We start from the raw sequence: 27,236 nt of genomic DNA, 5'->3' as shown, positions 1-27,236 counted from the left end.
GTGATTTTTCGAGTGATTATTCACGGTCACTTGGATACTTATGTTGCGAAATATTTTATGGACTTTATTGAAAATAATAGTAACAGCTATAAGGATAATTTATGAGGTTAAAAATATGAAATATGTTGGTTTGATAAAAAAAAAAAATGTTATAAATGGAATAAAAAAAAACTCGGGATTATGGTTTTTCATGAAATCGTTTTTAGTAGAATTGCTGATGTGAAATGCTTAGTCTAAATGTCCTGATAATCAAAATATGACCATTTAAAATTGTTTAAAATACATTACCTTCAATGGCTTTTTTGGCAATTTTTCAATAATGTTAAAAATGTTAAGTGCATTTTGAATGACCCAGCAATGACAATTTTATTGTTTCTACAAATTTAGACCAGTTTACAACAGCTTTAAATTCGATAATACCATTTTCAACCTCCAACAATAGATGGCGAGTACCTTTGTCTCGAAATCTTCAAGTGGTAAAATAAATATAATTATTTATATAAGTCAATAGCAGGTTTTGAAAAAGCATTCATCACCGTACATTATTCGATCTGTCCTTAACGAGTACTAGTAATGTTGAAATCCACAAATCTCCCAACTTTTCATCTCTAGAGCCAGTACAAAGGTTTTATAAATCAAAGATAATGTCATTAAAAACTAATTTTTAATTTCAATTTATTATCTCTTAATAATATATTATTTATATTCATAAATGATGTGATTATGTGAACATTCATCAAAAGATTCTAATAAGCTGCATCGTTTTACAGAATGGATAAAACCCACTGCCATCGCAATAAAAGGAGTAAGAGTAAGCTGTGAGTATTATGAGAATAAACACGTTTTAAAATCTAAATATCGACACGTACAAACATTATAATATTTCACTTCAATAATTTGATACAAACAAACGCATATAAAAATACAAACAAGATTTTCTTAAAGAATAAATTGATTACACGCAATGTATAATTTTACAATAATGCACTTTTCCAAGGCACTCATTTAATAACTTTTTAGACTTATGGATCATAAAATTTTCCAAACTCGAAACCTTTTCAATTTTTTCTCCAACATAGTTCTAAAGATTCATATAATATATTTTATCATAATAATATATACGCAATATCACCTGTATTAAAGCTGAATCTACTTATACTTTAGTCAAATAATATCAAATAATTTATCGACGCGATAAAAGTATCGTGCGTCATTATTCGATGATCCTTTGCCAACTGACTTTGATTTGTAACACGCGAATTAATTAATGTTATTCGTCTTTCGACTCGAGCACCGTCGTGATGAAGGTAAACTCGCTCCTCGGTGGCACGGGAGGGCCCGACTTTTTCAGCGTCACGCCGAAGTTTTTGGCGATTTCTTCGGATGCCGCGACTCCACTGCTGGTGCTCGGTTCCGCGCTCGTGGTCCCGTCGATGCGCGCATCTTGTTGCTGCTCAGCGTCGACGTTGCCCACGGCATCATTATTATCCGTATTGAGAATCTTCGGACTGTCAGGCAGAGGCGGCGGTGACGAGTCCTCGGCGACGTTCTCGTTTTCGTCGTTGCTCATCTCCTCGATGTTGGACAGGTTCGACGGTTCCGGATGGATCTCCGGTTGAATCGTCAGTATATTTGGCTGATGCTGCTGTTGGCTCGGCTTCTCCCAGATGGTATTCGACGCCCCGGGCAGCGACACGTTGACGTACTCGAAGGGAGGAACGCACATACCCGGGGGTGGACTGCAGATCGGACCGAGATTCGCGTAATTCATGGTCATGGGATGGCAACCCGTCATGGGACCGTCGACCGTGTCGACGCTGTCCACCGGAGTGCAATTCGGTGTCCTTGGTTCTTCGGCTGAGCTTACGTTAGGCTTGAATGCTGAAATTTAATTGTTACAATTAGTTTATGGGATGCGATAACAATTGTGGATTATTATGAAATCAAAAGTAAATATAACTCACAGTGAACGGGCAGTCCCGAAGGCGGAAAGGCAATGTAATACTCTTTGTCGTCCATGGCGGGCACCGAGGACTTGACCGGGCGCACGTCGAGTTCGCCGCCGGCCACGACGACGCTTCGGCTCGGCGTCGACGTCAGTCTCGAATGAGGACGACCATTGTACGGCTTCGGAGCCGGAGGTATCTCGTAATTCGTCATACCCGCTGAGGAGGCTTTATCGTCGCCGTTCGCGTGTTGCAACTATATAATTTTTAGACGTTGCAAAAAAGAATTCACGTTATTACGATATTAAGCGTGATAAAAAAAAGATTTTACAGGCTGCAAGCTCACCCGTCGTTCGTCCGTGTCGGAGTGTGTGCCACTGTCACCGAGGCTGGCTCCGCTGCAACCGCTAACAGTGCTCATACGACCGGACGATGATGAGCCTGAAACAGATTTACACATTAAACGTTTGTGAATATGACAATCGTCCGTTCGATAAATTATTCTACTCACTCGACACGCTATGCAGACTGAGACTGCTAACGGGTCGTCGATCGGCTAAATTGTTGCCGTTGACGTTGTTGCCGTTACTCTCGTTCGGCTTACTTGGGCTTGCTTCCTCGCTCGAAGCTGTCGCGGTTGAGTCTTTGGAATCTGAAGCACAAAGAAAAACCAATATAATCATAATTTCTTCCCCATCAATTGCTTTGAAAATTTACTTGAAACTTTTTTGTTTATACCTTTTTTGTGTCCTTTCGTGAAGAACTTACGAATGCGATCGAAGGGCGTGGGCATCTTCAGATCGTCCTTCATGCGCTTCTGTATACGCTCGTACTCGTCCCTCATCGCCGCGAGCTGCCTCTGCTTGTCCTTAAAGCTCTGCTGTACGTCGTTGCGATTCTTCCAGTTCTCCACGAGGCGCTCGACCTCGGCGATGGTGAACACGTTGTTCTTGAAGTCCGTGATTATCTCGAGCAGCTCATCCTGGGGACTGTCGCGCGACTTGCTGAGACCTGCGCTGCTGGTGCTGCTCGACGATCGCGCGAGGCTCGATCTCGTGCTCGTTTGGTCGCTGTCGAGGCGATGATGATTATGATGATGATGATTGTGATGGAAAGACGACGATGCCGCGTCGCCGTTTAGCGGAGACGACGTTAACGTGGTCGGTGTGGAAGTTGCCGAGTCGGGCGACCGGAACGAACCTATACGGGATGAAATTTGAGTCGTGAATTTTAAGTCGGAGTATCATTTCATTATTCGAGGAAAGTAAGCTTCCGGGTTGTTACGGGTTTAACTGGAAGTTACATGGACGATTGATAACAAAATAAGCAGGCGAATGAAAATTTATATGGTAAAAAAAAAGAATCATGCAAATTAATGTTTAATCGTTTATTGAAAATAAAAAAAAAACAAAAAAAATTATAAAATAATTAAAAAATACTAATTAAAAAATGTTGTCCTAATAAATAATTGTTATATTTACATATCTTGTTGAATCTTAAAATTAATGAGATCATTATTTTAGTCACAATAGTACAATTGTAATAATTAAAATTTCTTATTTCGCTAATTCAGTTAAAGGAAAGCATGCAATATTTCGTGTGTAGCATTTGGTTCCTCGAATGATAAAAAAAAATAATGGTGAGTACTAAATGGCGTTCAAAAAGCATAATCGGCTGGGCTCATGGACATGCAATGATTATAGAAATGTTTCATGCAACATGATTATGATAGAATGTCACACGAGACGTATGACAATAATCTATGTAGCGAGCGCAATCTCTAAAAAGCCGTTACATCTTCGTGTGTAAAATGGGGGGTCGTGGCAAACCTGCAGGATTCATCTGCACGTAACCTTGTATGGAGTTGTGTTGTTGCTCCGCGTTCGAGCCATCGATGGTCAGATTCGAGCCGTAATTGTTCACGCTCGACGACGACGACAACGACGCCGACGACGCTTTGTTGTTGTTATTGCTGTTGACGCTATTAGGCTGGGGCAGGGGCGGGGGTGTCGCGTAATCGGGGAAGTGTCGAGTGACGGGTCGAGCCGCCGGTGGCACGGAGTAGGCCTCGCTCAGCGGCCGCGGCATGCAGTAGTCCTCCTGTCGGCTGAGACTCGTCTCGCGCGAATCCAGCTGATGATGTTCCTCGCTTCGTTGATGCTTGAGCTGTCGATGCTGGTTCATGGGTGATGACGACGACGGTTTGGCGTTACGGGCGCGAAGATGACGATCCTGAGCCGCTAAAAATTCGTTCATCGGCCGGCGACACTCGCTGCTGTTGCCGTTGGTCGCAGCGTCGCCTTCGCTCATGATCTTCAAGTAGCTATACATGTTGGTGAATTCGTTCATTTGCTGGAAATAAGTAGCGTTTCGAGATACAGTATAATGTGCGAGACGACGCATATGTCAGTATTATGTACAGATGGACTCGATATAATTACCATATAACCGCGTAGCTGATTGGCCAGTCTGGCGTGACCCGACTGCTCGGCCAGTTCGGCGGGCGTGAGATCGTTCACATTGCGCATCTCGCAGGCCAGATCGGCGCCCGGGCACTCGAGCAACTGCCAGGCCAACTTTTCGAGGCCGAATCTCGCGCTAAAGTGCAGCAGCGTGGGGTTGTCCTCGGAGCCTGCAATTACAGCGACATGCCAAGAATGATGGAAAAAAAGAAGAAGATGATATCATCGCATTCGATTTATAAGACGCTAATGCTCTGTACTCACTGGCATGATTCTTGACGGGAGTCATCTCGCCCGGTGGATTGGACAGCAGATTGAAGTGCGGGGGCACGTTCTTTTGAAAGGCGTGAACCATCCAATTATCCAGCTGCTCTTTGTCGCTCGGATTGAAGCCGAAGGTCTGTCGATCGAATATACAAACGATTTATTATCGTGAAACAATCATTTCCCTCTGTTCTACAAACGTCTCGCGTAAAGTTTCAATTTGTCTCACCTGACACATGAATTCCAGGGGATTGTCGTGGGCACGCAGTATCTGATCGAGCTCGCGCAGTCGGCTCTCGCACTTGATCTGTCGCAGGCCGAGGGGCGCGCCGTTGCGCGAGATGCGCACGCCGACGAGCATCGACACGTCGAGGCAGCGCTCCGGTATGGAGAACTGCAGCGTGTACGGATTGCGACGCTTCACGTGGCTCACCTCGAGGGCCTCGCCGCAGCGATCGACCAGCACCGTCACGGTGTCGTCCGGGTGCAGCGGCTCGTTCAGCAGGGCCAGTATGCGATTTTGACCCTGTCGAAATAATATTTATCGTGGTTTTGTGAATAATAAATTCAAAACTAAGAATACAGGCATGAGTATAATAATTATATAAGTAAATTACCAATTTGACTTTCTTCGGGTGAACGGAGAATCCAATCTTCTCCTGCTTGCCCGGGCCGTTGGCGTTGGCGGCCGCGGCGCCGTTACCGAGTATGGCCACGGCCGCGCCGAAGAACTGGCCGACGAAGCCCTCGTCCTGGTCCTTGGCGAAGAACTTGCGCCAGGTGGGATAGGCCACGAAGGCCGCCCGGTGACTGGCCTGCAGGCCGGCGTCCTGCACGCCCAGCATCATCGCGAGCACGCGCTCCGAGCTGAACTGGCGCGTGATCTGCTGGGTCTGATCCTGGCGCTCTGCGACGCGCTCCATCATCACCGGGCAGACGATGATGATCTGGAGGCGCGAGGCGCGGATGCGTAGCTCGACGTTCGGCGTCAGCGTGTCCTCCAGCGACACTTGGAATAATCTAACAATTCAAGCACAAAAATACATGTGAAAAAGGCGTGAAGTACTATTCGACAATTAAACGTGATGATTCTTTGACTTATACAATTATTCTGACTTTCCTACTTGCAGATTTACAGATAAAGGTTCACGCCACCTAGTGGTGGATGCTTGAAGTGGTGGGATCTTACTTACCGCGATTGAAAATTGTCTTTTGTGTACTCTGATACAAGACACTTAAACTGTATGAATTATTCGACGAAACATTGACGATTAAAAGTGAGATTTTTATGATTTTTATCAATTGATAAGATAGAGGAAAACCTTCCAAGTACCGCTATTTTATTCGTGAAAACTGATCTATATTTTTTGAAATTAAATTTTTTAGGTCATTTAAAATGCACCCAATAATTATAACATAAGTCTGCACTTTTTGTTCAACTAGGCCATTATTGATATCGAGCAGTGTTTATCAGGATTTTCAACGTTAAATTATGGTTATTTATGAGATGTATCTTTTGTTGTATTTACCTAAATCACATAATCAACATTTATACTGAGTACTCGAGAAATAGGATTTGCAGTCAATGCAATATCGAGAATTGATTCATGTAACAGGAGATATATCGCAAAGCTATACGTACCTAAAGGGTGGCCTGCCTTGCTGGCGACTTATCTGCTCGAAGCAGGCCGTGAGGTAATTCACCCAGAGTGCCGCGGCCTCGTTGTCCTTGCACGAGACGAAGACCACGTCGTCTCGTCCATCCATGCTGCTGTTGCCGCTGCTATTGTTGTTGTTATTGGTATTATTGTTGCTCGTGGAGCTATTGTTGTCGGACGCATATTGGGATCTAGCGTTGGCATTTCCGTGGTTCGACGTTGCGTTGTGATGATGTCTCGTGCCTGTAGACGAGCATACACAAATCATATAATTTTTTAATACGATCATCGACCAAATTTTTTAGTAGTATCTCGTCTCATTTTTTCATTAATATATTAGAGTATACATTGTACTCGTCGTCGATCCTTTGACATAGTTACATAAAATACGTATACACCTGCGATTCGTTCATCGAGATCTCGTGCTTTGCAACGACACACCCATTAATGTTTACTCGTACTATTTTACAAGCATGAAAAATGATGCGTAAAGATACGCGACGATGTGTAACTGCTTGGCGACACGATCTCGCGCGCTCGACCACTACCACCGCGTGCAGACCAGAATAATTCAGGCCAAAAGCTCACAAGTACGTCCTTTCGCGCTACTTTATGTATCTGCAAAGTCGATTCAATCGACGTAATGGACTTTCCTCGCGCACCTGTGTGTACAGCACCTACGTAATATAGCACAGACGGACTTTGTATGTATGTGTGTTTGTGTGTGTGTGTACATATCGAATAGATTCGCTGCGTATATAAAAGCTCTCACGTTGACTCGTACTCGCCGTAGATAAATAGATGTACGTAGTTGGCACTTGGCGATTTTAATGGCTTCGCACATAGACGATATAGATATACGCGACGGCATCGACTGTCGATCGACAATTCAATTTTCATATAATACGAAACTTGGAGTAGCGCGAGGCGCATGACGTACACGAGTAGGGCAATCTCGACGCTTTTATGGCTGTAAAAAAGCTCGACGAGTTCGCGTTATAATGTCCACTGGGCGATGTTTAATACGCATTCGGCAGCAGTTTCCCCTGCTGTCCGATCACACTCGCCATGCATACGGTACAAAAATATATGACTTTGTCTATAAATATCTCCTTTCGCAGGTTTAGCTTCTGTGCACAGTCGTGTATGCACGTACACGGGGGCTCTACGCACTCACACACACACACACACATACACACACACAGGGGCCTGCCGATCGTAAAACACCGCGTACGAGCTTTCGCGCGAGGCGAGCGCGTGTCAGGATATTTTATTATCTTCGTCGTATTTTTTCTTCCTTTCCGTCCGCGCGCACACGACGATTCAACGTGATTTTTTCCAGATATATTCGGTTGCGTATACATATACGTATAAGCTGCGTAAATTCATAATCCAAACTCATCTCGTGCCGCGAAGATCGTTTGTCTATATTTATAAAATTTATAAAGTCACGCATGACTGTGTGTGTGCATCGTCACGTACACGAGCTTAATCTCACGGTGGTTTATTTAACTGTAATATATATACTTCTGTGGGCGCTGTACCCTCGCGTTTAGAACGTGTATTTCCGCGGATACGTACGTATACGCGAACGAATATATCCGGCGCTTGCGATGTAGCTCCGTCTTTTCTCCAACTCGCAGATCTATACGTGCCTCAAGTTTGACTGCCTATGAGATTACAGTTGAAAATTTCTAGAAGATCGTTAGGATGCTATTGTACGTTACGCACGATATTATATAAATACAATTGGAACAATTTTGTTCCAATTATCGTGAACAATTCCTTCCGATTCTTCGAGGACGAGGGATGGATTTGTGTTCTATTGACTTAAATTTGCACGCCATTGCTGATCAATAACTACAAAACCATGAATACGACAGGAAACGATTATGAATTGGTATGAACTACTGACAGTCAGTTGTAAGAAATCGAAAATTATGAAGATGTTCCTCGTCACAGCCCGATAGTTTTTACACCATTCCATATTACGTATGCTTAGTACAACTCCTAATAATAATATTGCATAGTATTATATTAATACGTATATTTCAGATGTGGTTGGCATAATTACAAAGGATTCAGGCTAGTAATAGAAGATGGGAAGGAACATCATAAGTATCATTAATTCTATTTTGCCACTTGCAGATTTACAAATAAACAGATACTCGCCATCTAGTGGAAGAATTTCGAAGAGGAAAATTATCGCATTTAACGAGCTTTAAAACTGGTTTAACTTCTACAGGGCCAGGATTTCAGAGGTCCTAATATCATTAATAAAAAACTGGCATGAAAGGTATCTTAAATCGTTGATCGATCATAGACAAAGTGTCAATATTGGCTTTCCGGTCCTCTAAAGGTTGAATGTTTTGATATGATTGAATTGTCATTTTTTAGGTAATACGTTTAATATTTGTATAAACACGATCGAACATAAAAGTTGCTAAGAACAAGCTAACTACGAGTAATGTTAAAACATTTTAAATTGACAGTTTTTGGTCTTCAAGCTATTATTAATGTTAAAAATTTATACCAGGCAAAATGACATTTTTTATATAATTACAAATCGAACTTTGTCATTTGCTTTTTTCGAGGTGCGATCATGAAACTTTGAAACAAATAACAGTTTAATTTCGCACATTGCGATGCGTGACGAGCTGTACCGTACTCATAAAGCAATCATTAATCCGCACCCTCGCGATCCAGTGTAAAATAAATCCTAAAAATAATCTTCAAAGAAATAGACCGCGCACGACACGTTATATAGTATGGGGTTGACATCTATTATTCGCACATGTACACAAACTCATACCGAAAACCACAAAGAATACGAAATCTCTCGATACGTGTACGATGTACCTATACACGAACGCATGCGTAGACATCCGAATTTCCGTTTTGTTCTAAGCAAGCAAGTATGCTGTTGCTGTGCAGTTACTGCACTTATAATATTATACGCAAGGCGAATCACGTAATTTTAATCAGCACAAATGCATACGCGCCGTTTATGTAGGAGCTATATACGCGGGGCATCTTCTGCATACGGAAAAAGCCAACTTACGCACGAGAGAGAGAGAGAGAGAAAGAGAGAGATGATAATGCATTCGATACGCGTGCCTATCGACGCCTGCACACTCGTGCGGTGTGTTTAATATATATGAACGTACAGCGCATCCAATACGGACGTACTGGAAACAAATCGAGTATATATTATAACCGATCGCTTCTTCCTCTCGTGATTGTATTATTGACAATCTATAATGCCGAGGATATATCGTTCCAGTCTCGCAACCGAGAAGACGCCTTTTTTGCGATTTTCTTCTGAAAACCATTCTCTTAATCGTTATGAGATCGGTAAAAGAAACCGATTTTGACCAAAAAATTAGTTGATTAAATTTTTTGCTAAATCGAAGTAATCGTTGTAATTTTGACAGCAATTTTGCATAATGCTCTTAAACGTCATAAAACTTACGTGGACAATTTCCAGATAGATCGAGAAAGTTAGGTCGAGCCAGGGTAATTTCCTGAGGCGACTCTTCCATTTCGACGACGGCGTTCGCGCTATCTTGATCCATCATATGATACACGTATGGCGAGCACAATAATTCACACGCACATTCTCATGAAACATATCTCTCTTTCGCGCGCAGATTATCTCGCAACTCGAAGCGACACACAAAAAAAAATATATGTCACAGTCCAATCGCACTCAGTCTCTCGCGTGCGCTCACAAGTATACTCTGTATCAATTGAGATCGATATAAGAGTCGGTCGGTCGCGAGCAAAAGCAGCAGCGGCGCATGTCTTTACATCCGGCCTGCCACTCGATGACTGATGCTTAAGTATATAGTTGCTTTATGTCCGATTGCTTATTCGCACATCATCGCACGCGCGCCCGATCGTAGCCCGTTGTATGACTTCTGTGCGCGCTGCATATGGGGTATATACACTCGGCAGCGCACTACACGGCGTGCATGCACTTATAGCGAGCGCGGAAAAAAGCTCGAGCTATACGTATAAAGCAGTACTGCACTGCGTGAACTGAAGTTTTTGGTGGAGGGGACAGAAAGGAGAAGGACAATTTATATACTCTGCAAGAATGTCTCTCTTCTCTCGCTGCTTCATTTGGTTTGTTTTTTTCTTTATTGGCCATTGTTTTCAATGTACACAGATATAAAATAACGTGTACGCATACGGGTACGTCTCGACGCGAACCCATATTATATATACTGCGAAGCGGAATCGCTCGGTAATCGCGAGGGATGGCGCGATACATATCGTACACGCGCGGGTATACACGAGCGCGTCAGCGTATATAAAACGCATGGCTTGAGCTGCGTTATTGGCAATTTGCGCGCGCCCGCCATACTACAGCATCTCTTCTTTTTCGAGGAAAATATAAACGAGCGACGTCGACGCAGACTTCGACGACGACGAAGAAAAGAGAGCGACAGAGAGAAATGCGCGCGTGATTTACGAGCAATATACGCGCCTCTATATAATTCATACATTTTACGTCTTCACTGTGCAATATAATACAGTAGGAGTAAGGAGCTAGCGCACGAGGCTGATTTCTCGTAGTTGAAGAATTAGATAATATATTACAGCGTAAACGAACGCGCGTTGATTGTTCCGTACCAAAAAGATTTGGAGCATATAAGAGCGATTAGTTCGTACATGACAGTGTATCATTTTTTTGGTCTGTATCTAGTGTCACCTATTAAGATACTTTAGTTTTGAATAATATAACACGATTTGTAAATGGTAAAAAGATTGAGCCGTCGACATCGTTCCACAAGGATGACATATTAAATATAATAAATAACAATAACTTCAACCGATCTGGACGCGAACGACCGCATCGTGTAGCATACAAGCCGTAACAATAATGACTCGCGAAAATATTTTCAGCGCCGGTCTTAAACGACCCGCTGTGCAGTCCCATTATAACGCGCTGCGTATAATAATGCAGCAACACCCGCGCGAGTGTTCAGTTCGGTGGCATAACTTGGACACATTTTGTGGTACAGAAGTTAACGATTATGAGCCTGAACTATGCGAAAGGTAAACATTGACCGAGGTGGCTGCTGCTGCTGTTGCTGCAGGGGTAGGTGCAGGCGTGTATACTATTAATATAGACGCGAGAGTAATACAGTACAGACGACGTTGACGACTACTCCCGCGCGCGGTATATTATATATAGTGAACGTCGATTGTGCAGCGTGTGCCTTTTCCCCGAAACAAGAACATAACTTTATATACGTATATAACTAAGTCGAGCTTGCGGTAGCGAAGACGACGGAGACTTCGTAGCGAGAGCGAGAGAAAGAGCAATGGACCAAGTTTAAACGTCTACACCGTATATAGTTAGATTAAATTTATTAATATAACTTCATAAGCCGCGTGTATATAAATGCGATCGTGCGATCATGCGATCATCATGGAGTAAAGTTGAGAATGCGGCGAATTTTTAACAGTGTTTTATTTATACAGACACTGAGAGGCTGTGTATTGGAATGTGAATTGTTATTGTTTGTACAGCTTCGATCGATCTTTTGCAGCCTTGCTTTATTTCTCTCTCTCTTTCTCTGAATATCTTCGATCGCCTGACGATCTCTCGCTCTGAATTTCCTATTATAAGTGACTCATCTCGTTCGACGCTTTCCTCGAGATTTTTTTCTCGTATGTCATCGAGTGTACTCACCGAAATAGGCGATGCTCTTCTGAGCGTAACGATTTTCATCTCTGATCCTCATTTTAAACGCACAAATTAAAAATTGACACAAGCATCCGTGTGTAACAGCACGTCGTAACAATTAGAATGACAAAAATCGGCAAGAATTTGGCGCCATCGTGACTATTCTATAGTTATATATTTGAATTTTGGAGCTAGATCGACTTGACACTTTACACCGAACTTGCATTACATTATCGTTAATCGTTAACTCGAAAACCCGCAGCATCACGTGACAAACTTATTCGACTGCACTCGATTTTCGGCTGGACAAAAAAGAGAGACCGAAGCAAAAAATTTGCGCGCTGTGCACACTTCGATGACCGCGCGTCGCGAGCGTGGGTGATTCACGCGGTAGTGGTCACTGCACCGTGTGGTTCGCACAGCTATTTGCATGCGTGCAAACAGCTTACAGCACGATCGACGCGACCGGTTAGCCGGCGCGTCTCAAAAGACTGAAAGTCCGCGCGGCTTTTCGTTTTGAACGACTACGGTCCGTCTCGCAGAAGCACACGCAGCAGTGGTTAAAACGGCTCGCGGGAGCGGCTCGTCGACTGCGCGGCTGTATATAATATTGCAAAGAAGCGCATGCGCTCGAGAGAGAGAGACACATTTTGTGTAGCAGCAGCAGACTTTGCCTCGGCGCGCTTCTCGTATCGTTTTTTTTTATTCCTTCTTTTTTTCCAATGCTCCGCTTTTGCTGCGATGCCGAAGGGCAGAAGGAGAAAAAAAACACACACACACACAGACTCGCGCGGCGTAGAGGAAGATGGAAAAAAAATAAGAAGAAAGCACGCAAAACTCGAGGGAGAGAAAGAGCTGGAAAAGACAAGATAATGTGCTTTGCTTAAAACGCGTGCGTGACGGATGACTTCTGTATATTTTTGCAAATGCGCGCGTGTGCTTTCGCTCTCATTTTTTTATTCCCCCCTTTTTATTTACTTTTAAGGAGTATATGTATAAAATAATGCCTCGCGTTGGCTGCTTTATTTATCACCGAGAGCGCGGCAAGCAGCTTCACGATTCGGAAAAAAGCTTTTAGCTCGCGTGATCTTTTGCATCGATCATCATCGATATGTCTCTGTGGCGAAGAGGAAAACACGCTAATGCGCGTCGTCCCCTCGGCCGATGTGTCTCTTTACATTAACGCGCGTGTGGCTCGTTCGGTACAAATCTGTCAAAAAAATTAATAACAATAATAATAACGAACTCGAGAGAAGTATAATAGTGAGCTACGTGCCTCCCTGACTTCTAGGCTAACAAACAATCTTTTCTCCAAATTCATTATATATAATAACGTTTCGAGGCAGGCCTCGATGTAAGACAGTAGGCGCGATACAACATTCAAAGAAACGCAAGCAAGCTCATACGTATCTCCCCTTTTCGCGTATATATTCGCAAGACCGAGAGAGAGAGAGAGAGAGACGATGCAACGTTCGAGCTTGGAAAAAGAGAGAGAGACAGAGATATGGCCGAGAGAAAGACGTCTGTCTACCGAGAAGTCGCCTTTATTTTGGGAACACCATGCATATGAATACATACACGCACGACGTGAAATCATAAATGGTCAGCACGCAATGAAATTGAGTTTATCAAAAAATTTGCGCGTCTGCGCTTCCGTTAATTCCGTCTTGTCTGCATATTTGCTTTACTGAATTACGTCGATGCAGCGCGTATGTTGTATCTTTAGCTTAGCCGTCAACGTGGACGACATTATTGCAACGTATTTTCGCAAGGTAAAAATTAGGTCGAACGTCGATGTATAAGTCGTCGATGCATCGCTCGTTGATTAAAAGTTCCATTGAATTAATTGCCCACTGGATCGAGTTTAGCCACGCGGCAAATAGACTTTTTAAAACTTGCCTATGACACGTCAATGTATGATACACTACTTATAAACATATTAATACGATATACGCGTGTTTCATTTAGTATAGCGAGTCAGATACGAAGAATCGCAACCTTGACGATCGCGATCCTCGTGTGTGTGTGCATCAACGACCGATCAGGTTCAAAGGCTTTCGCAGATCGAGACGTATATTAATACGAAAGACGAGAGCCGAGCTTCGATATATCATCGCAGCGCGATGATGAACTTTTTATACTCGCTCTAGTTTTTTTTTGCTCTTGCTTTATCGCAATTACGATATTATCGACCGACGGACGTTGATGCCACGCCACGCGCGCGCGCGCTCGAAACGAGATATTAATTGTTTGACGTTTTAATCGATTTATATCTATATAGTACGCAAGGGCTGTTTCTCAAACGACGCGAGTGTAAAAACTTTTTCGATTAAAGCACTTTTTTCTATATAAATTACTTTTTTTGTAACTCATTTGACGATAGAGAGAGAAAAATAAACGTATACTTAACGCCCTATGAAAGCTGCAGAGAAGTGGGTGCGTCAAATTGTATTATTAAATATATAAACCAAGTGTCCCTTGTATGGGTGCGACGCGCGTGAATGAAATCCATATATACCGTCGCTCTCTTATATGGACTGTGTCTAAAAATATACACTTAATTACCTTATATCCTAGACAAATTTGGCCTCGTTTTTCGCGACGTCTACATAGCCCCAAAACGAAGAAAAACAACAACATTGAACAACAAAACCTCAGCAAACAGGAAGAGCCCCCCCTCTAATATATCTTACGAACTGCGCTCGCAAGAACAATCTGATCCGCAAAAATTATATTCGCCGTATCCGGTGAATTTGGCGTATAATAAACAGTCAACGCACATCAACGCCTCGCTCTCGTGCTGCGTCCCGTGTGATATATGTCCTCGCGGACGTTTATATATTATACGTGTAACAAGTTGAAAGCCTATATAGACGAGATAAAAATTTTTTTGAGCGCTGCGTCGTTTATACATTGCTATATATAATATACTACTGACCCCTTCTCGAGCTTGTAACAGAAATTATGTGGACCGAGGCTCGATTATTTCATTATGCCCTGCGTGCGTTTGTGTATAGTCTGGCAGTGCGGCAAATGAAGGCGGTATTTTTTTCGCATGTACACGAGAGAGCGCAACACATGCATAGCAGCTGAAGCGCAGAATTTTTCGGAAATTCAATTCGAGTCGACGACTTTTTTATAAACCTTTTTTTATTGCTATACCAGCTTCATCTCTGACCTTGTCCTCAAACTAACGAAGGAATAGATAGCGTGGTGTCATTAGAAACCGTGCTTTGACTTATACCGTTAATTTTATTTTGCCACTTGCAGTTTATAAAGATACAGGAACTCGCCATCTTTCGGTGAAGGCTGAAAGTAGTATTATCATATTTAACTTTTCTTAAATAATTAAACCGTCACTTTTCAGGTCATTCAAAATTCACTAAATATTTTTAACATAATTGTAACTGAGAAATCGCTAAAAACAAGCTAAATAATGATAATTTACTTCAAATTTGTTTAAATGGCCATCTATTGATCGTTATTAGACCATTATCAATGTTGATCGTTTCTACCAGGCTATGTAAGAGAAAATATTGCATACATGCGTTCTCGAACTTTTCATTTGTACGCGATCCTTAATTGATATTTCTCATTCACTTTGCACAGGGTAGAACCGCATCTTCCTTGTCGCGGGGACGGCCTCGACGAAACGATGCAACTTCAACAATAGACGTAATTTTGCGCGCGCGTTTATCCAGGTGAATGAATTTTCCCGCATTATTATCGCCTGACGATTGCCAACGGGCGCCACGTTGTACACCGCAATTGTTATAAATAATATGGCGTAATAATACAGCTCCCATATGTATTAATCGAGCTATTATAATATCGGAGCGGTAAATTTATGCTGATTTGTCGCTCGCGTCTATTGTTGCTGCTACATAACGGAGGCTTCAATTACGCTCAGTTTTATATTGTATAACATTATTACGCGACAAAGCCCGGGTCATACTTTATATTTTATGTACGCATAGACATGTCTATCAAAGAACGCGCACGTGGGAAAAATTTATGAGGAATAGATAGCGAGCGTCGGCGAATTCATCGTTTTGGAGTCAAGTTCGATTTCGCTCCTCGTCGACCCTCAATGATTTTAAATTTCCCAAAGTGTTACTATCGCAGCGAGCAGTGATTTATAAATACATAAATTTCGTTGAAAATTCCCATGAGCGCCACCAAACCAACGATACAGTTTCAATTTCACACGAGTCACCTGTGCAACATCCCACAAGTTGATCTCAACGCTGTTTTCCTTTCTATCTCGAGCGTGCGTGTATACCATTAAAGCTTATAATTCCCTCGACAGAAATTCGATACAAATCGCTTATATATCGTAGATTCGAAGTCGCGCCTCTCTCGTTCGCTCTCTCTCTCTCTCTCTCTCTCTCTCTCTCTCTCGCGAGTATCAGAAAAGCAGCTCTCGTCTGTGTGTATATAATTGCGGATAAAAATAGTAATAGGCTTTTGGAGAGATGATAAATACACCCACGCGCGCGCGTGCTGATCGCCGCGAACTTTGAGGCTCGCAAATCATCGAGGCACCAGAAATAGCCCCGCGCGCAGAAGTATACAGTGCGCGTATGTAGGGGGAGTTTCTCTTACACCTCTTCGTCTGGCTCGTGGCTTGATTTTTTGGTATCCGTGTAACATCGTGTATACTCGCTCGCGTGCCGGGATTATTTTTTTTTTTTTTTTGCGCGCGCGATTATTATTTTTGCGGTCGGTGAACTTAGAAAGATCGGTATTATTACACACGCTGTAATGTTTTTCGTATACGTCGCGCCGAGGATTTACGAGTCAAGTCGATCACGGCGCGTCGATTTATTATATCGCATGAAAGATCCGTCAGTCGTGCGGGACCATTTAATTGTCTATTTTTCAAATGTCGTTTCAAGCCTCGTGGAAAATTTTCTTTTATTCACGTGGCAGCTCGTTATACTCTCGTACTAAAGTTTCGTGCGTGCGCGTGTACACTTTGAGCTCTGGTCATAGATGTCGCTTTATTACACGCACAGCATTTTTACTCCCGGGCCTATTTAATAATTTCCATTGTATTTTCTTTACATTCGTTATGGCCTCTTTGTTTACCTTGTTTAATGGCTAGTTTGACGCTATCGTCGGGGACGTTCTGGCTCGTTGTCGTCGTTGTCGGCTTGAGATTGCCCTCGTCGTCGACGCCGTCGAGGTAAGTCCCGATGGAATGTCGTCTGCGCCGACGCTGTTGCAGAGCCGCGTTCTGACGCTTCTTCAAGCGGCTCATGCTCGAAAACTTGTTGTTGCCCTGCTGATTGAGAAGAAATAGAAGAGACGTACAGTCTTATTTTTATTTTGTCTTTGCTTATAAGGCATTATTGGGAAGGAAGAATTGTGTATACGAACGCGATAAAACATAAATAGGGTGCTCGGGCCGCGCGCGAATCGCTCACCACTGCCGCGATGATATATTGCCATTTGTCACTTTTGAGATTTAATTTACTTTCGGATTACATTAAAATGGATATATTACAGTCCACGACGCACCGCATCGTAACTCTTTCAAAATAATAGTTATCTTTTTCAACTTACCAAATTGTTCAGAGTCCCAGGTACATTGTAATAGCTTCGGCTTGGCTCGATCTCGTCGATGGGCAAAGTCGACGCTTCGCTTCCGCACTCGCTGTCCCTGTCGTAGCTGTAGTAATCGTTTTCCTCGACCAGAGCGCGATTTCCATTGTTGCTGTTGTTGTTATTGTTGCTGTTGCTGTAGCCGCTGCTCTGAAAAGACGACAACGACGCACCACCAGCGCCACTGGTGGAGGAGGCGGGGGCGGCATTTTGCGCGAACTCTTTTTTCTTGCCGCCGCTCAGGCCGAAACTACGACGGCCCGTCTGGCGACTCACGCTGCCACCGCCGAACATGTGTCTGTGAGAATTATGTACCGAAACGGATGTTTTTGAAAAAAAATCTGTTTGTGGTGTTGTAACGATAATCCACGCGACTAATGTAACAAACCAACTATACACACTCACCTTTCGTTGAGATAAGGCGAGGGTGGCGCCATGTCTTCTGGTCTGGGATCGCCGTTCAGAAATTTCTTCGCTTTCTCCGGATCCTGGATCAAGCTCGCCGAGCGAAATAAATTTTTCAAGCTTTTCTTCGACGACGGCGACTGCGCCATGTTCTTTTGACATGCACCACTGACATTGTTGCCAGCACTGCCGCTGCTGCCATTGCCTTTGTGACTGGTACTCGGGATATGTTGCTTACCCGTCAGCATCACCGGAGTACACCTGATTTGGCCATTGTTCATCGACGTCGGAGTGGATATCGTTGACGACAACGACGTAGTCGACGAGGCCAGTGTCGGTGGTAGCGACGATGGCTGCTCTTCCAGCTGCTGCTGCTGTTGCTGTTGCTGTTGTTGCGACGATGACTTTTTGTTCGAGCGACGGAACAGGCTGCCGAACGTTCGGCTGCCCGAGTCAGAGTTACGCAGCGAAAAGTAGGATGGATTATCTGCAACGAGAAGAAGAACGATTGTGGTAATGATTGTCATGGCTCGAATGAAATACACGTGTATTTATTTGTTCCCGCGGTGGAGAATTTCAAACATGCACCATATTTGTGCACGGGTGTTGTGTGTGAATGTGTGTTTGTGTGCCTAGGCGCGTGCTGTCAAGAAAAAAAATGCAAAGAAAAACACGACGAGGCGCCGGTCGACGCCCGGCCTCTTTTGATGTGCGTTACAGTTTTTTTCTCTCTTTTTTCCTTATAGTCTCAAAAGTGCGTGTGCAGTTTTATATAAATAATTCCAACGCACTGCACGCGAACCGTCTATTATACGGATTAGAACTGACAAAGCTCGTTTTGCAGCTTCCCTCCTTTTTTATCGCCCTCAATTTTCAACTCGTGCGTTATATTACATCGCGTTGATCTGTACGAAATAATAATCATATCGGAGAGAGAGTGAACTTCGGAAGCTTTATATTTATGCTCGGGACAATTGTCTTCTTCTTTTTTTTCTTCTCATTATTGTTCCATTAAGAGATACACAGAGAGAGAGAGAGAGAGAGAGAGAAACGAAATACGAACAGAGCAGCTCCGCGTGTGTGTATACGAGCCGAGAAGAGGAAGTTACTCGGGTTTCATCCGTCCGACGTGTACAAAACATTCACGACGCCGAATGCTATATGTATATATTATATTATTGACATGTCTATATAACGCGTACGAGGACAAAGTGAAAATTACGCATTATCGGCATCAATTGAATTGAATTATGCATTAGTGCTCGTACATACGTACTACCTATATTCTACGCACAGTGCACTTCGAATTTGGCGTTATTGCATTATACGATTCTAATGCGAAATCAGGAATAAAAGATTAAAAAGGAAGAAAAGATGCAGAGATGCAAGTACGCAAAGTCTCGGGGCTCTTTTCTTCTTTTACTTTTTGCATATAAGCGCGTGCATTTTGCGCGCTGCATTCGCGATGCGATATAACTAATTCAAGACAGGAAATGGCCGTGCGTCGTCAGTCTTGTACTATACCAGCGGCATACGACGAGCTCGGCGTATCTCCGCAGACGCGCGCAAATGTACTGCTGCTGTACTACTGCTACTGTTGTCGCTGTTTCTGTTGCTGCTGCTGCTGCTGCTACTGCACGCGGACGAGTATAAGAGAAAGAGACGGAGATGTGCAGACCGGACGCTACATTGTTAATATTAAACTCTCTCTCTCTGTCCTTCTCTTTTTCTTTCTCTATGATTCTACTTTTCGCGCCTTGTCTATTAGGTGTTCTCGTCGTTGTCGTCCTATAGTATACGTTAGAATATAGAGGTACGTAGTCGCGACGTCGTTTCAATTAATATTACAATTAACAGACGCTCGGAAAGTATTTATTTAAAAATTTGTAAAAACACAATTTATACCATTTTATTTTTCATTTACTACTTGCAGATTTACCGATGAAGGTACTCGCCATCTAGTGGTAGAAGCTTACTTATGATTGAATTTACATGAATTTTATAAGCAATTCTAATCAAAATTTTTAAATTTTAGTATATACGAGATATTTTTTTTAAGTTTGCGTTAAAAAGTAATGCACGTGATTGTATTTCCATGCATTTTTTGTACAGTTTATGCAAAAAAATAAATAAACATTGATGCATTAATTTTTAATAATGAATTTGTGTACAAGTAGCTCAAATATACTTTCGTATCGTTTAATTTAATTTTAATGTCTGATTTTAGATCAAATCCGCATTAAATGCAATGCTTTTATTTAACATATTGCACCTGATCGTAACACACAAATCGAAAACTGATCATAGCGCATTTGCGCCATAATCCAATCTAAATTCAGCTCGGTACGCGCGTAAAATACGAATTTATTTTTGCTAAAGGTGCGAATTTACAATATGCATGCATAATCTCCGGAGAAGGCCGCACGCATCATCGGCTGTTCATTGACGATATTCCGTTGGCGGAGGGCTTTGAAAAGCTCATACGCGTTTGCCAAGCGTGTTATGATATATATACTGCGCGTTTATAAGCTGCTACTGCTGTTGCTGCTGCTGGGCGCAGGATCAAAGCAACGTATGTACTGGACTCGAGAACCGACTTTTTTTTTCATATACTTTGCGGACTCTCATGTGCTTATATATATGCGATCACGTGCACGCACACATACGCACACGCACACAATACGAAGCGCCGCGAGTGAGTGCAAAAGATCAAAGGGTATCATTCTCTTTTGCTCGCGCGCATCTCGCTCCCGCGACCGCACCGTACGCTATATAAGTATACCGCGTAATAATATGACACATAACGCGAAATACGCATACATTAGCCCTGGATTTCTTTGTAAGATATATAGGACTTCCACTATTACATATATTCGGTTCGTGCTATAACGTGGGTGCGTTATAAGGCTTTTTTCCGAAACATAAATTCAATACTGTCCTCGAGACGCGCGCGATCTCAGCTCGCATCGAATCCGTATGATATATGTACATTTTCGCTGCTGATACTCGGAAAATTCAAAAATTCAAGACGTTCGCGCGAACGAAATTTTTATACGTAATACATCGAAAATATTTGCAGCTGCTCGCCGCCGCCCATGGAGTGAAATTTCAAAAACGACGCGTATCACGTAGTACCGCACTCGAACGTGTGTGCCATAGTGCTGCACGCACAGTCACTGACGCACACACGCACACACTCGATCGCTAAAGGATAAAAATCGAATGACGTAAAAGGACGTATTTTTTTTTTGTACCGAGAATGCAGAAGCTTACTGATACACGTATATGCATGATCGCACGTGGACAGATGTAAAATAATAGTTTTTCTTTATATATAAAAAAAAAAAATCGCACGTGCGCAGCGCGCAAAGGTTCACATACGCTCAAACTGTGCGATACAAGGATGCTTGGACGTAGCTTTTTTACCCGACCTTTTTTTTTCTTTCGCCTTTTTTTTTTGCAACGAATAATATGCTCGTTTTTACGCGTTGGCGTTTGAGAAAAAGAGTCCGCAATGTGCCACAGGGCTTTTTCGTATAGCGACTTTGTCGCGAAAGGAGTTGAGGAAGCTCGTTACACGAGCACAAGCCCGTGAAGTGTGCAGCGTATTGGAAAAAGATTACGAAATATATGTATAAACGTACACGTGTAACAGAAAAAGAAGCGGAAAAAGGAAACGACTTACCTATCGCCATTTTTATAGCCAAAGGTGTGACTGCAATCGGGGCTTTTTCCGTATTTTACCTGTAACGATATATAAATACATGATTGTTTAGAAAAAAATCAAGAGTAAAATTAAAATATTTATATCTGCATGATAAACTAGGTACTAAAAATACTAAACAAGGGCTGAAAAACTTATGAGATGGTGAAGTTTTCGATAATATGCAAAAAAGTTAACTTCAAAATTCTGACCTTAGACTAGCCCAAATAAAACAGTCGACAAAGCGTCAGTGGTTTTTATTCGCAACGCATACTCCGAAGCGATACCTAAACTTTCCACGATCGTCTTGAAGAGAAGAAAAAAAAAGGGAGAAATTTTTCTTCAACGTTGTCGTAGCGTAAAAAGCATACGCCACCACCAGGGATTTTATTCTTTTTTCCTTTTTTTTATCGATACACTGTACTAAACAACGCGATAAAAAGTAGGAATTACTGGGCGTATACGCAAACAAGGGGCGCGGAAATTTTATCTCGCTCAGGACCTGCAGGTATAGATGTATGCATGTAGCAGCACTGCAGGACCTTGACACGTCTCTCGAGCCTGCATGCATATATCGCTCAGAGAGCTGAAGCAGCAGAGCACGCGGTTGTATTTTAAAAATCGCTGTATTAAGCGACGCGAGCTTTTTTTTATGCACAGCGTGCCAGCGCGCGCCCGATATAAAAGTGACAGCTTTGAGCCGCGCGGCGCAAGCGTTCTCCGGGCTGAGAAAAAGGAGTCTCCCGCGTGCACGGGCAAGCGCCATCCTCGTACACTGGCTCGACAGACGAGACGCGCGCGCGCGGCGAAAGTTTACCATTGCGGAAAAGCTCGTATAGCTGCGCTCGCGCGCATATAGAAGAAAGAAGTAAAACGAGATTGCTGCAGGCAGATTAGTTTTACAAAGCCTTTTTCGCGCGAGGATGGAAACGAAAGTAAAAAAATAGTCAGAATAGAATCGACGATCGTTGACAAAGAAATAAAGAGAAATAAGATAGCGAGGAAACTGCTAGATTCCGATGCACTCTTGAGTGTATACGTGATCGTCGCGGAGCTCTATGTGTACGCGTAAATTTGCACATAGACGCGTACAGAGAGTTGATTGCTCGCTGTGCTACGTTCCAGCGTTGTTACACACACACACAAGCTGATGCTGTTGCTGCTGAACTATTTTAAGCCCCGGCATACCCCTTTTTAAATACATCGGTGCTTTTTGCACTGCGTGCTTACGGTGTGCGTGTACGCATATAAACGCACATATAATTACACTCAGGCGCGTGCCCGTATTACCATTATACTACTGGAGGCAGCTTTCTCTCTCTCTCTCTCTCTGCGAGAATATAATGCCCTTTAACAAAGTAAGATTTTCTCCGGGGTTTATTAAAAAAATTGCTCCGTGCACTCGGCGCTCGCACACAGAGCACTTTGTGGATTGCGCATATATATATTTGACTTTCGTGCACCGCCTGTGCACACGTACCGAGAGTATATTATATTCTTAGTCATCGCGGCGTCGTTATCCTCTCGAGACTGACAACAGAAGACGATGAAGAAAGAAAGAAAGACACAGCTATAAGTAGTAGGTTGCACGTGAGCTTATCTGACGTCGTCGTCGTCGTCGTCGTCTTTCTGCATATCGCATATTTTTGTCTCGTAAAAATTAATAAGTTTCTGTTTATCCAATTTCTGGTAGAAAGGCTCAACAATGATAACGGCCCAATGACCGGAAATCGACAATTAAAAATGTTCTAAAATACACGACTATTATAGGCTTTTTTGGCGATTGTGCTAATAGAATCATTGTAAATGACTTGAAATTGACAATTCAACTGTTTCAAAAAAACTAGTTCAGTTCAACCACTTTAAATACAATAACACTGAGCTTCAGCCACTAGATGGCGAGTAATTTCATCTGTATAATCTGCAAGTAGCAAAGTCAAAATAATTGTGTATAAATTAGAGTCACTTGCTCGCTTTGAAATATTATTGTCAAAACAAGTACTTTTCCAAGATAAAAATTTACGAGGAATTCATTGCTGAACTTATTTTTACATTGTATTAATTATTAACTGCATAATATACGACTTTATGTGCACGAGGATGCTGAACTAAAGCTCGGCGACACCTGCGAGTGTACAATATCGTAATAGCAATCGTCCTCAGTTTACGCTGCACAGGTGCAACACATCCTGTTATCCATAGTAATGAGCCGTAATGCCAGCCATATAATTTGCACTTCTTGTTAAATCGTCTTTCTTTTTCGTATAAAATCACACTTTCTAAGTTGATGTGACAATTATAATAGGAGCTGAGCGTGCGACGAGTTTATATTGCGGACTCTCTCTCTCTCTCTCTCTCACTCTCTCTTGAGCTGCGCGCGCGTTAATTGAATTCGAGCTTTTGCGCGTATATAGAGCGAAGTAAACGCGCGTAAATCGCCGCCGTACAGCTAGAATAATAATACCCAATTCCCGAGCTCTCGCTGGAGCCGCTGTAAAGTGTTTTATATGTGTGTCGCAGCTAAGACACTGCGCGTCGCTCCAAGCTGCAATAGGCCAGTAATACCATCGCACGTACTACATTATACGAATAAGAATCTCGTATATAAAGCGTAAAATATATGACTTAATTCTGCATATAAATGCCAATGATAAAACTGACTCGAGGATATATTAAATCCCCCACGACTCCGGTATATATAGCTGCCACGCGCGGCCGCAGCACAGCAGAGCTTGAGCATATAATTCGTTTACGTTATAGTACGTTTTACTTTGCGGATTTGACGATCGACTATATATCCCTCGGTGTTATTACTATCGTACTACTACGACTCGCGAAATATCGAGAGCCCAGCTTGCACTGCGGTTCCGGCAGCGCAGTAGCTTACCGTATAAACACCTACGCGCGGTATCTACGAGCTTTCTTGTTAACGAGATTATACAAGTCATTATGCTGAGGAGCTTCGGTGCATTATAATTTCGACGATCCCTGTGAGGTATTAGATACGAGCCAGCTCTACGTAAGACTGTGTAATAAAGCAGCGACAGACGTACGTAGGCAGTGGATCCAGATTATTGCTGCCATTGCAAGATTTATCGTTCGCATCGTATTATGCACGTTGTACTTGAGCCACGCGCATATATTATATATTATATACTTTATAAAGTAGCTGGGAGAGCTCAACTCGTGGATGACCCGATAGCATTAAACTAGATACTCTACATTAAACGACGCTCCAGCAGATGATAAAAAAAAGGTTAACTGTGAGAACAGCAGCAGCATGTAACAAGCGACCGGGAATTCAAGTTTAAAGCCCCGATGGCTTATACACACGTACGCGCATGTCAGCGCTGCTTACACCGCTATCAATTTATAGACTCTCCGAATTCGAGGTGTCATATGCAGCAGCTGCGCGCAAAAGAAAGCGAGAGGGGCAGAGAGAAAAATAAGGACAAAAACAACTTTTCTTTTTCGAGCTTGCAGAGGGCTAAGATTTTTTGCAGCTGCTACTGCGCACACTGCATCGCAGAGATAGGCTCTCCCTTAATAAGCAGCAGTAGTCTCATTTGCGCCAAGCAAGAGGCAAGTAGAACAAAACGAAATTTTTTGGCGAAACAAAAGTATATAAACCGAAAAGCCGCATCGTTACTGCCCATACAGCAGAGAGTGACAGAGAGAGAGAGAGAGAGAGAGAGAGAGAGAGAATTGCCGCTACCGTGCAGCCGTGCAGCGGCAGAAATCTGAGTGCTGCGCGTCGCAACAGCTAATACAAGCTGCGGGTCGTCGAAACGAGCGCGCCACGTGCTACCCATATGCACAAACACACACATACTCGCACACACAGGCACCACACTATAAGTCGCGCGACTATTTTTACGAACTACTGCTGCTGCTACTGCCACTGCTTATATACGAGAGATATATATGTGTGTATTATATACGCTAGCGCGAGGATAATCGTGACTCTCTTGAGCGCATCAAGGCCGGAAATCGTCGGGGTATTATTGTGTTGCGCGTATAGCTGCGGCTCCGGTACGATGCACCAGCATCAGCAGCAGCACATGTGAATCTGTCGCGAACTCGACCCGATGTAGCATACACACGAGTTGCGTACACTCAATATATACGTACATGTAGTCTCTCTCTCTCTCTCTGTACGCATAGATTAACAAGCAAATTGGACGAGTGCGTATATGTATATAAACGCGAGCCGTCTCGAGCTCGATCTCGTAGAGTCTCGCAGAGCTCTTAAATGCTGCTCTCTCAGCAGCTCAGCGGTAAATACAATATTTTGTATCTAAATCAAATGTGCGTGTATATATTTTCGTATATCTTTTTTTTCGCTCTCTATCTCCATCTCTAGCTGTGGATGGTACTTTAGCGCATCGTTGAAGGCGAGAGATATATAATCGAGAGCTGTACGCGGAATTTATAACGAGATTCGATCGCATATATATGAATTTTTGCGAAGCGAGCTTTTTAACGCTGCTGCTGCGTTTGTTTTCGTTTCGCCCGCGAGCGCCACACCGCTCGCTGTGCTGCGTCAATGCTAAGAAAATAACGCGACAAAAAAGACGAAGAAGAGTCATCGAAACGATCAAACGCACGAAAAACAGATCTCTGGATTTTGTGTGTATAATGGATTCTCGAATTTATACCGTCGCACGCGCATGCGGCATATAATCGCAATCGTCACCCTTATCAAAGCACAAAAATCTTCATTGCTGCTGCTGCTGCTGCTGCTGCTGCTGCAGCTCGAGTTACTCTCGCTCTTGAGAAAACTGCGAGATCTCGACGTGCGAAAATAAACTCTCGATTCGGATGCAAGTGCAGCGCATGCATCGTGCGCACGAGCGGCGCGTCGCATACGCTCTGTGCAAAGCCGCGCGCGAAACACGCATTTGTTTATTAATAGCTTGACGCTCCCGCGCGCGTCGTTTGCTCGCCGTAGCGAGTTTGTTAATGCAATATAAGTACTGTAAAATAAATTCGTGCAGAAAATGCATTTACGAATTCAGGGTAAACTGCACTTACCAATCGGTTCTTTTCATTATTTTTCGTTTTGTTTATCTCTGTAGCTCGCTCTCGATCGAGTAGTGCGTGCGATTTTACTCACGATCCATTGCCCGCACTCAGCTGATGCACTGAGAAATCCGATCGATCGTCGCTGCGGTAGTAGCCGAGCAGCTCGAGGCTCTCATATCGTACGCTGCATTTTGGAAACTGACCAAACAGATATAATGCACTTACGCGCACGAGAGTATCAGAGACGTATGCACTCAAATAAACACAAGCACACGCACACTCGCGGACACACAAGCTCTCCGATCGAGCTCACGGACCGAGAGCTAGATCAACCGTAGACAAGCTCGCATGTGTTTTTCAACAAAGATCGCACAGTAAAAAAAAACCGAGGAGAAATAAAAGTCCAAGGGGGAAACGAAAGAGAAGAAAAAAATAATAATAAAGCAAGGAAAGAACTAACGAACTGAC

General features: G+C 43.1%; 1 protein-coding gene across 4 annotated transcripts; it reads right to left on the bottom strand.

The window, feature by feature from the left end:
• Positions 1-562: 562 nt before the first annotated feature.
• LOC106656047 lies at positions 563-27,236 on the bottom strand. 4 transcript variants are annotated; one of them, XM_014376678.2, is made up of 16 exons: positions 26,778-27,236; positions 21,726-21,784; positions 18,041-18,527; positions 17,597-17,933; positions 17,120-17,315; positions 6,315-6,573; positions 5,290-5,692; positions 4,902-5,198; positions 4,673-4,808; positions 4,388-4,578; positions 3,776-4,298; positions 2,685-3,146; positions 2,458-2,598; positions 2,293-2,387; positions 1,965-2,202; positions 563-1,881 (listed from the first exon to the last, which is right to left on the bottom strand). In XM_014376678.2, the coding sequence occupies exons 2-16, from the start codon at positions 21,733-21,735 to the stop codon at positions 1,271-1,273; spliced, it is 4,386 nt and encodes a 1,461-aa protein (XP_014232164.1). In that variant the 5' UTR covers positions 21,736-21,784; positions 26,778-27,236; the 3' UTR covers positions 563-1,270. The 4 variants fall into 4 exon arrangements, with proteins under 4 accessions (XP_014232164.1, XP_014232166.1, XP_014232165.1 ...); XM_014376680.2 differs by having other exon boundaries at positions 3,800-4,298; XM_014376679.2 differs by having other exon boundaries at positions 17,120-17,312.

Source organism: Trichogramma pretiosum, unplaced genomic scaffold, assembly GCF_000599845.2.
Source record: "Trichogramma pretiosum strain Unisexual culture from Peru unplaced genomic scaffold, Tpre_2.0 scaffold4, whole genome shotgun sequence".
Taxonomy (NCBI): Eukaryota; Metazoa; Arthropoda; class Insecta; order Hymenoptera; family Trichogrammatidae; genus Trichogramma; species Trichogramma pretiosum.
Note: the sequence above shows the minus strand (reverse complement) of the source record. Positions and strands in the feature narration are given on the sequence as shown.

Coding starts and splice junctions, on each gene's coding strand:
- LOC106656047 (XM_014376678.2), bottom strand. Junction 5,693..6,314: donor CAAGGCAGGCCACCCTTTAG/GTACGTATAGCT, acceptor TTGAATTGTTAG/ATTATTCCAAGTGTCGCTGG. Junction 1,882..1,964: donor TTCGGGACTGCCCGTTCACT/GTGAGTTATATT, acceptor ATTAAATTTCAG/CATTCAAGCCTAACGTAAGC.